Source organism: Clinocottus analis, unplaced genomic scaffold (assembly GCF_023055335.1).
Source record: "Clinocottus analis isolate CAN_PGR_092001 unplaced genomic scaffold, fCliAna1.0.p SCAF_24, whole genome shotgun sequence".
NCBI lineage: Eukaryota > Metazoa > Chordata > Actinopteri > Perciformes > Cottidae > Clinocottus > Clinocottus analis.
The window spans coordinates 4,408,895-4,419,865 of NW_027175976.1; the positions used below are offsets into that span (position 1 = coordinate 4,408,895).

General features: G+C 47.3%; 1 protein-coding gene across 1 annotated transcript; it reads left to right on the top strand.

Annotated features, from left to right (window-relative positions):
• The first annotated feature begins 733 nt into the window (after positions 1 to 733).
• LOC137794203 (uncharacterized) lies at positions 734 to 4,001 on the top strand. Its single transcript, XM_068590891.1, has 6 exons — positions 734 to 1,110; positions 1,400 to 1,504; positions 1,799 to 1,929; positions 2,065 to 2,226; positions 2,494 to 2,720; positions 3,276 to 4,001. The coding sequence occupies exons 1-6, from the start codon at positions 1,044 to 1,046 to the stop codon at positions 3,376 to 3,378; spliced, it is 795 nt and encodes a 264-aa protein (XP_068446992.1). The 5' UTR covers positions 734 to 1,043; the 3' UTR covers positions 3,379 to 4,001.
• Positions 4,002 to 10,971: the final 6,970 nt, after the last annotated feature.

Sequence of the window (10,971 nt, forward strand, 5' to 3'; positions counted from 1 at the left end):
GTAACACATACACTTGCTTTTATGAATTTTGACTTATTTATACTGCAATTGTAGTTATCCCAGACATGCTACCTTTATTGCCATTTGAGCCACGGTCAGGCTATTAAAGGTGTGGTGCCTTGCTCAGGCACACGTCAAGTGGATTGCAGTCTTATCCTGATGCTATAGTGTGGATGTGGTCCACCTTGACTTCAGTTTAATGCAGTCATCTTAACCTTTGGCATCATGACATGGGTTTATCTGTGTCAGGAAGCCTACTGATGTGTCCTTGAGCAGCGCTCTGGCTCCCAGACACAGTGTGTTTGTGATTGGTGTTCAGATTCACACCTTTAAAAATGACATATTTTAAGGTGAGATAGGTTTGGTACAACTTTTTGTTCTGTGGTTGAAACTGAAGATGTTTTTATGAGAAGGTATGTAATGATGAAGAAGAAGAAGAAGAAGAAGAAGAAGAAGAAGAAGAAGAAGAAGAAGAAGAAGAAGAAGAGGAAGAGGAAGAGGAAGAGGAAGAGGAAGAAGAAGAAGAAGAAGAAGAAGAACAAGAACAAGAACAAGAACAAGAACAAGAACAAGAAGAAAGGACCAGTTGCCACCTCTTTTGCATATTGGGCGTCTGTTCCATACGTGCGGCGACGTTTACCAATCAGGGCGACTCATGCAGCAAACCACGCCTGCGCGGCAACTCGTGTCGCGCGCGCGCCTCATCAGCATTGTACTGTCGGCGCGGGGCAGACACAAGTTGTCAGTCTCTCTTTTTTTTGCTGCCGTTGCATGCCCAGCGCGAGCGTGGACTTTTTTGTTTTTGTGGTAGTTAGTTATTCAAACTAGTGTGTATTTGTCGGAGACATTACCAAGCCCGAAATCTACCCTGTCGCCTTTGAAGGAGCTGAAGAGTTCACAAGCCAACAAACATTATTAGCGTGGGAACAAAGTAAAGGTTGTCGTTTGGGCACCCCGCTGGGTTTAAAGTGCAGCTAACAGCAGCGTCACCAGCTACAGTTAGCAATAAAGTCTGCAGAGGTTTGCCCCCCAAACGGGTCACAATGGCAGCTGTGTGCCAGCCACGACGTGCCTTGGTGGAGATACCCGCTCCACAGCCCAAAATTGCAGGTAAGTCCGAAAGACGGGCTGCTTTTCAAACTGATGCTGCAACTTCTCTGTTCATTTGAGCGGGACGCGCCGCTTTGCTATCGCGCTAATATCATCTCAAGCGCGCGCGCGCCCACGGGAGAAACCCTGGGGTTAGCCGGTGTATAGTTTGCGTTATGTGTGCAACACGTATTTTGACGCGGGACAACTGCGTCAACCTTTTAAAATTACCATAGAATACTTTTTTTTATAAATTGTAATATCCGCTTCCCCAGTAAGTTGACAAGAGCCAATTGACTTTCTTGTACAGCTCGAATGAGGAGGTCCTATCTGGAGATCCTGAGTGCTCGGTTGGCTCCATCTCCACTTCCGAGAGGGAGAAACGCAACTGCAAGCGTAAAGCGGGGCCACTCACGTAAGTACTCGTACTCAGACTCGATGTACGAAGTTGAATGGAAAATGAAACCTTGCATGATAACTGGAAAGAACTGCAGACTCTCAATGTGGCTGTGTTGGGGGAAACTTAACAGAACAGCTCGGAGAGCAATGCCATTTAAAAGTGATGTTAAAAACAGCTTTCACATGTCCTTCTGTCATAATTGATACTACATTACTGCCCGTGTGACTTGTAGAAATGCAGAGATTACTTTGATTCCTCCCGTCCCTCGCTTTGTCATTGCCCTAATCGCCAACCCCTTTTTTTGTGCAGTGGATTTGTCCATTGGCAGCATGTGGAGCGGGAGAATAGAGGAGCAATGTGAGAAGATGGATGAGCACCACACCCCTCTCTCCAAACAGCAGCTGGTCCAGCTGATCCGATCCCTCATCTTAGTTGAGCAGGTACCCATCCTGGCCATTTTACATGAGTGCAACGATGAGATTTTAGTTGCGGAGAGAAAATAATAATATTTGTCTGAACTCTAAACCCGTCTCTACATACAATGTGATCTGAAATATCAATGTGTTGCGTCCCAGAGCCTGGAGCCCAGGATCCTGGCGTCCGACCTGAAGTACCTCCAGGAAGACCTGCAACTAAAGAAAGCGAATGTGTACCGGTCCATACCCTACTCGCGACTTGGCTCCAACAGGGATGCTCGCTGCTACAGAAAAGCATATCCTCACCTGGTGGCCTTCAAAGTGAGTACTGTGGTTAGGACTTGTTTGCATAAAGGCACTTTTTTGGAGAACTACATATTCAATTTAATAGTACATTGTCCTATTTAAATGAACTGTAACGTAATGCTTTTTATTCTGGACTTACTCTTCTCTCATTGTGTGTTATGGTTTCATAAAGGGAAGTCTTTGTCACTGATATATTGAAAAATGTGCTCCATAATGTTGCTGGTGAGCATGGTGTTTCATTATGTCGTCCTAAACCATTACCTCCTTATCCCACCCCCTCAGGTTTCCTGTCAGGAGTGGGGCCAAGTTCTCTTGAGGAACAAAGAGTGGGACGCCGTGTTGGAGCACACGTTGACGGCGTGGCGCTACACCAGCGAGCTGCCGCAGTGGGACACGGAGAACCACAATGCACTACGAGAACAGTGTTACGGCATCTTGGCGGCTCACAGCCTCGCCGCCCTCCAGCACCTCCATCCTGAACCCAACAGAGGACGCGAGCTGCTCAGAAGGTATCACTTCTGTTTTTTTGAAGGGGCCTGTGAACAGACCACATACAGATCCCAAACAATACGTATATAAATATGGTGCCTAGTGACGCACGGTCAGTGCAGCCTGGTTAGATTATGAAAATACTCAATAAGGAAATGATCATATAAACGGCTCATTTTAGCTGCTTAACATACAATATAAGATACAATGAGCAATACCATTATCACATGTTATCATAGCAACACTATTATCAAATTGTTGTGCAATACTGTTATATATTTTATATTTACGTGACAGTAAAAACATCTTAACCACGCAAAACTCGACTTTTTGCTCAGTCTTCAATGTTTCTTCTGTCAAGCATCTGGCAGGTCAGAGTGAACTAGATACTAAGTGGTGTGCCTGTATTAAGTGCCTGGAAGTGAACTAGTTGGCAGCGTATTGGCTCTCTGTTAGTGAGCTCTGAAGCGAAGATGTTATCATATGCATTGGTTCATATTTATAATTTACTTGTGCACATTATTTCAATTGTCATATAGATGACGCTTGTTTTGTTGTTGTTTTTTTGTCTCTAGATTGAATATGGCTCAGTTGCACAGCCAGACAATTGCGCCTTGTGTTCAGGAGTTGCAGAGGATTATGGGAGTTGCCGATGAATCCTCCATGGACACAAAATAGTACGAGACACGCTATCCAACCGGCTGAAAGTGGGCTTTGTAGATACATAATTTATATGGTACAAGGCCAAAAACATTGTTCCTGGTAGTGTTAGTTTGGAAAAAAGCCTTCAGCATTCGTCCAAAGGGCTGCAAATGAAATGTGAAGCTTTTCAAATGGTAACGAAAACCACCATCTAAGTGGTTGACAATCCAACAAAACCCCATAATTTAATTACAGTGCAACTTTCTGTCAACTGGAAAGTATTGCAGTGTAATATTTGTGGCGCAGCGCCTCAACATATATTTATTCTCAGTGAGTGTTATCTTCATATATTGTTCACATCCTGAGAGGTTGTGAACAGTTGGTGTTGCCAGCAATATATATTTAAAATGTTTGTATATTTTTAGAAGTTTGTATAGAATCACTTTTGCATTGACCATTGAAATGTTGAAAGTAAGAAATGGCCTTTATTGTCAATGCGTGTATGTGTGTGTGTATATATATGTATGTTACCGGTCACAATACTTGAAGCTGTGGGCTCTGCCGTCTTTGACTATCGTGGTTTTATATGTACGTCTTCACAGAACGGTCCGTCACTGATTGCACTGTTGCCGTTTGTCCTGAAAACTTGAAATTTTTAATAAATTAGACTCCTAATTTCAATAAAGATGTTACTTTGTACTACTGATCAGCTTGCGCCTTTGTTTTGTCTCACTGTATTTTTTTGTTTTCTGTATTTAGTCATTGCATTTTTCCCCACGTTGTCCAACTAATGTGACAAAGTCCTCTGTTTACAGCAGACTTCCATTTTCATAATCCTCCGTCTCCAGAGTCGATGTGCCGCGGATGTACTCGGATATGAGTAGTTTGTTTCATGGTTGTTTTTTGATAACTCCAGTAAATCCAAACATCAAAGCGTTAAGCTACCAGCCAACCTCGTCAATATGAGTAACTACAATTTCTCGAAATGTGCTGCAGCATCTGCTGACGTGTCCAGATGTGCTCTTTCCGTTTTTTAGTTTTCATCTGACGTCTGCCAGTTCTTTTTCAAGCGTCACATAGTGAATCACGGTCTGCCTAAAATTTCATTTTTCATATGGTGCAATAGACCTAGAAGTGTGTTCATGCTCTGTTTTTATTTTTGTCGCGATGGGAATTAACGCACCACTGGCTGTTTTCTCCCCCAACATCTGTTTAAAAAAAAATATAAAATTGTATTTCCTTTTTAATTTGAAGTTTATTCGCAGGCCCTGGAAGTTGATTAGTGGACTGCAGGACTTTGTACAGCCTCTTGACTGGCGGCTGCTGCTCCTGTTTAAAGATGTGCCATTGCAGTAGATAATGCGGTTAATCGATCAATGGATTGATCTTTTGTCCGCTCCCGGTATGGTGTGTTCATCCCTGCTGCCGAGTTTCCGCTTCAAACCACTAGGTGGAGCCCACGCTGCACTGTTCTCCACTTGTGGCTGCATGAGGAGAGAGTAATGTATATGCCACTGTAGGAGCAGCTGTTGCCATGGCACTAAAAAGAGGAAAACCTAAATATTTTTTTTTAAAAGCTATGTAGGGTTTTAGATAATGGCTGAGGAGCTGTTTGCTGACGTGCGGACTTCCTGCTGCGCCGTTTATCGGTCTGAAAATACAGGATCAGCTGGAATACGTTCACAGGGACATCTGTAGTGACATTATGATCTCTGATACCTTGACGGTTTTTACTCTATCAGTATTTGTCTCCAGGGGAGACTCACAGAGTGATGCGTAGTAATATTCCAGCTGTTATGTTAATGCGGCCAACCCACTCGCGCAGGGACGCATGGTGGTGTTTCATAATCTGTAAATTGGAGATTATTACAGTACATGTAGCAGCCCCGCATCGCGGAGTTGCTCTCGAGACCGAGAGAAACGTCCTCGCTCAGTTTTGTTGCCTCTAATTACACAGAGAATAATACTATTAATAATGAAATGGCTGATAAAACCGGTGTTAGTCCCAGGCATCACAATAAATTAGCTTCCACAGCTTGCTCTGAGAGGAGGAAACGAATGAAGCAACATCATAAGAGCGATTCCGATGGCAATGTCAAACTGGAACCATCATTTTCTCAAGCTTAATTGTTCTGTCGCAGAACTGGAAGCCATTTCTCCCATGCTGTAAAGGCCGGGCCCCGGGGATCTTCACCTGGAGTTTGGCTTTTTACTGCAGCTTACTGGTCTCGTGTTGGGAAGCGGCTCCGAAAAGCCCTCCGAGAAGTGGCGCGCAAAGCCAGAACGCTGCAATTATGACATGGCCGCTCAGGGAAACAACCAACGATGTCGCCGTGTGGGGGCAGCAGCATATTTGTGTCCTTTAATTTGGGGCGACTTGTTGGGTTTAGTTCCGGTCTGCCGACCGCGTACTTCATCTCAATTAACTTGTAAATACGACGGTCACATGGTATCTCCTGACTTTACAAGTTGGCGGTGCCACCTGAGAGCCCGCGGCGGGTAATTGACCTCCTGCATGCAAGCGGATTAGGGGCCGCCGGCTATTAAACGATCACTTGACCACGTCTGTGCATGTGGCCGCGTCCCATTTCAGGGCTGTTTCCAGTGTCAGTGCTAAGCTCATCAGCCGCTACAGTTCCTACTTCATATTGAACACACACACGAGTGAGAGAGGTATCAATCTTTTCATCTCTAAGGAAGCGAATGAGTGTTTCTCCCTCCTCCTCCTCCTCCTCCTCTCCGCCCCCCAAAAAATGTTAACTGATTCTTTCAATCGAGTCTCAGTCAGTGAAGTATCAACAATATCTTGACTTCCTCCTTCACATTGAAATCATCAGTTTCAGATTTCTCCTCCTGGATGCAGCACACGTTTGAAAAGTCGAATGCAAATGCAATCAGAGGCCTCTGCGTCAACTGCTCTTCAAAGCTGCCCGCCGGGACACTTTTTTTTTAAACCATTGTGTGAATTTCTATTGGAGAATTGTGAGTCTTTGGTGTCAAACAATTTTTAAACGTTTTTTTTTTTTTTTTTTTGCATGGATGAAAACATTCATCCGTTTCTCCTCTTCAGCTCACTCCAGTGAGGGAGCCCGGCAATTTCGGTTGAGGGCAGTTGATTTTTTTCCTGTTGCACAAGAGCGAAGCAATATTCCCGGTGGCCAAAAGGTCAAGAGAAATGAGTGAGCTCCATCAAATCCTGAAAAGTAGTCCAGTTGGAATCAAAACACGCGAGGGATGTGTGGGTTTTTGTGTCGAGAAGTGGGCCGTGTTTTTAATCGTTTTTTCCCCCCTGCACACTGGAGAGAGGCAGACGAGATGGAAGAGCGGTAAGAGACGAGGAATTACACGCACCAAAGGTCAAAGGTCTCATTTAAAAACCCTTGTCTGCACTTTTGTCCACATATAAATATCTATATATTAAGGTGAATGGATTTTCTGGGACGCTAACGCTAAGCTACACCAACAGACACTGGTGTTTAAACAGGATTAGAAGTAAAAAAACCAAGGCAAACTTAATCTAAACCTCTCTTTAACCGTCAGTTTAGTTTCAACGCCAAACGCGGTGCAGTATTTCAGCTTTCTAAATGGCCGCCATTTTCAGATGGCCTGAGCACAAACATGATCAAAATCCCTGAGGAAAGTTAGGAGACTCCACCCAGTTCGATGTCACGATGCTGGATTCAAAAATGGCCGCGTAACGGACACCGTCACAAGCCGTTATAGCGAGCTGTTTATGGCGACTCTGAAGCGCTCGGCTCCCACAGCGTCGAGTCTCTCAACTGCAGATTGAATGCAGGTTGTTTCTGTGTGGCCAACCCTCTTCCCCCGGGTCACTGGAAGCAGGTGCTCATGAATAAAAAGGGATGTTAAATACGCGAGAAGTTATTAATTACAAGCCCGGTGTATTTACAGGACGCCCTCGCGTGCTCTGTCAATACACACCTTTTCTTCCCCGCGCTCGATTTTCTTCCTCCTCCAAGCCTCCCCCGAGGGCGGGACCTACGAGGCGAAATGTTCCCACAGTGTCTCGCAACCGTCGGCACGCACGCCCGCCAAATCTTGCATCTTGCTTTGAGTAGAGACCATCCTGGCCTCGGCATCGACGTTCGGAAGCCACGTTTTGAAATCATCCGATCGAGTGAATCGCCGTATCTGTTGCTCGCTCAGAGGGAGAATGAAGCTTCACGGCCGATCCCATTCAACATTTATTTGCACGTCGATTGATTGGTGGAGTCGGTGGAGGAAGATTACTACGTCACATTTCTGCCACAGCGGTTGCTGCCAAATTGCGTTTTTTTTTTAAAGTTATGTTTTGGCTGTTTTTTAAATGAGAAAAGCCTCGTGGAGGCCGAGGAACAATACCCCAAACGCATGAAAAGTTGCCGCTGAAATGGCGGCGCAGCCCCCCCCTGGAACGCCGCTCCGAGTGAAAGGCAACACGGGTACGGACAGCGTAATGGCGGCCGGCTTTTAAAATGACAGGCGGGCCGCTGACCGTGCGGAGGTCGGACGGAGGTCACGTGTCATTAGGTCTGATTTGGTGGCAGCCCTCCGAAAAAAAAAAAGAAAGAAAAAAAAAAAACAGCAGCGCGGCGGCGGCGGCGAGGGCAGCAGCGCTGTTTTCACGGCTGAGTGGAAAGAGCGCCCGTCCTCACTTTCCAAGGGAATGAGCTCCATCCAGGCAGCATCGGAGGGGCGGGGCCGAAGATCCCTCCCGCTTCACTCGGCCGCACATCCAGATGCTTCTGGAGACGCACACACTCGCCTTGCCTTCTCGACAAAAGCCGGCGTGGTCCTGGGCGTCGGCGATCGGGCCGGCGAGGCTTCTAAAATTGCCCGAGTGCAAAAAATGATTACGGGCAATTACGTGGCGGCAAATGCCACTCAGAGGTCGGCTGGAATGGACGCGCAAATAATTCAGGTTAGCGTCTGCTGTGTTTGTTCCCCTCACACACACACACACACACACAATACAATTACCTGTTAGTGTATAATGAAAACAGTAGATTATACAGCGGCGAGCTGACTCATTGGATCATTTATTCGAGTCCTCGGCTCCAATATTTGGATATCGTGAACAGCATGTCGATTCCTCGTTGAGCTAACCAAATCGCACAGTCCGTAATCATATAACACTTTGGTTGTTCTGCATAATCGGACCGCATTTGCGAGGAATTCGTTTTGTGGAGTCCGGACGGCAGAATTAAGGAACATTGCGTGAAAGTAAGTCGCTTAAGATGGGAAGCAGAAAATGGCATCGCATCGCTTTTGAACCTTCCTTTTTTCCAACTCTCTCTCGGAGAATTCATGTCAAGCGTCACCTCGGACCGGCCACGCGACTTTAATTTATGTTTTAAAACACAAAAGGCATCAACATCCCGTTTTTTTGTCTTTATTGTGTGTCGCTGGCCCCCCCCCCCCCCCTCCCTGCACGCCGGTCTTCCTTCCCAGACAGGAAGTCATTACAGGGGCTCTGGCCCCGTCACAGATGGCCATTTAACACATCGCTGGCAACGGCAAATGAACCAGGAGTAGCAGCCGCTTGACTAGACCCGGCCGACTTTGCACAAATGTTTATCTCTCTCTCACCTGCTGTGCCGTGCCGGGACAGGAGGGAGGGAAGGGAGAGAGGGGAGGGAGGGTGCGCTTCCACCTTCGGCTCGACTGTCGCCCTATTTCTTTATTTATCTTCCATTTGTCTGTCACGGTGGAGCCGACACCTTTTAAAATTCAGTGCGGTCGCCGTTTGTCCTTTTTTTTGTTGTTGTTTTTTTCCCTGTCTCCGCGAGCTCGTGCAGTTGAACAAACACCACTTAGCATGCTTTTCCAAACTCTTTTCATATTCCTGTTTTGTATCCTTCTGCCTTTTTTCTTCTTCTTTCAAGCCCCCTTTTGTTCCTCTATATCGAAACTCAGCAGCAGCCATATTTGCTCTGTCGAGCCGCCTTAGCCTTCGGTGCCTTTCGGAGTTCCATTGGTGATAAAACAGATAAAGCCGACTTGACAAGTTAAAAATGAGAAAGCAATTGTGGCTGACGCCCGGGAGACAGCCGTCCACTCTTCCTCTTCCTCCCTCTCTCTCTCTCTCGCTCTTTCGCGCTATGTTCTGTTTGCTCTTGTTCTCTGGAAATGCCTCGCTTGTTATTTACTATCTACACAAGGGTGAAATATTAACGAAGGCACCTCTTGAGGATGTTTTTTTTTGCAAGTGCTGAGAGATACAACTGTAAGCCAGGCTATTATCTGGAGGGGGAGAGCCGTGTGAGTGTGTGTACGCACGGGAGCGATGAGTGTGCATGCACAGAGCCTCTTCATTAGCCCCTCCCACCCAACAGGATGGATTCAGGTGCAAAAACAGTCTCAAACTATGTGTGCACGAGGGAAGGTCTGTACGTATGAGGCCGGGCGCCTCGACTGGCACAAGAAGCGGGGGGGCGGGATTGACGGAGCACTGCCGCCGAGGCCTAAATCGCCCCCCCCCGCCCCCACTCTCACACACACACACACACACACACACACCCTTCGGCGTGGCGATTGGCTGTCACGGCCACAGATGGAGGACGCCGCCGCCGCCGCACGGGAACAGGATAAACTGTCTGATAAGCGCACGGTGAGGTGCAGGGCTTCTGCTGGCAGACAGGCTCCTGAGAGTGTGTGCGCGCGCGCGTGTGTGTGTGCGTGTGTGTGTGTGTGTGTGTGTGTGTGTGTGGGGAGGGAGAATGGAATAGAAAAGGAAAACGAGTCAAGGGGGAACAGGCAACAGATGACTCTCCATCTGTGTTCAGAGGCTAGCAGAGAGGAAACAAGCCAAACAAACACCGAGGCGCGGCTCTGGTCTCGCGCCTCCCGTGGGCTTCCCTCTCTGCCACCCCCCCCCCCCCCCTCTCTCTCTCTCTGTGCACGGACACTTAAGTGCATTTCGATATTGAAAAGTTTTCACAGGGCGCCGACGAAAAGCTTGTTTTAACACAGAAGGGCATCTGCGGCTGTATCCAAATACAAACACACGGGCCGAGTCGTATCCGTTCTTCCCACAGCTCGTTTCGGGGTCAAGTGGCTTTGAGTGTGAAAAGACGTCGGAGCTCGCGGAGCCGCCCGCTCGTAACACAATGGGAATTCTACGGAGCCGCTCTGTCGCCGGTGAAGTGACCTCAAAGTGCCGCTGCCTCCGCAACGACGAGCGAGGAAGAGACGAAATGGCAAAAAAAAACCCCACATAAAGCTGTATGACCTTCACGGACAACACGAGGTCATTATTTGTCTCGTTTGTCACAACCTTTTTGTGGATAGCCGAGCAATGGCGGACGTGCGGACGTGCTTCCACGACTCCTCGTCTTCGTTGCAGCTAAAAGCGCTAAAAGAGGAGCGAGTCCGTTGAGACAAAAGTTTGCCCTCAATTATTCTCGTCATCAAAGTCTGACAGACTGCAAGCTATCACATTTCACAACCTCCACCTCTTCTTCGAGAGAACATTGCATGCTGGGAACATTTCCTGTGGGCGTGTAATTATGTTGACCCTGCGTTCCCTCCCAGCCCCTTCAAACTTAAGCGAGTAGCGGCGTAATGAACGGCAGCCTCCGTAGTGGTGACGCGGGACTTTTGCAAGTATCGGCGTTGCAATGTGGCGGG

Coding starts and splice junctions, on each gene's coding strand:
- LOC137794203 (XM_068590891.1), top strand. CDS start 1,044: ATGGCAGCTGTGTGCCAGCCACGACGTGCCTTGGTGGAGATACCCGCT. Junction 1,505..1,798: donor CGTAAAGCGGGGCCACTCAC/GTAAGTACTCGT, acceptor TTTTTTGTGCAG/TGGATTTGTCCATTGGCAGC. Junction 2,227..2,493: donor CTCACCTGGTGGCCTTCAAA/GTGAGTACTGTG, acceptor CCACCCCCTCAG/GTTTCCTGTCAGGAGTGGGG.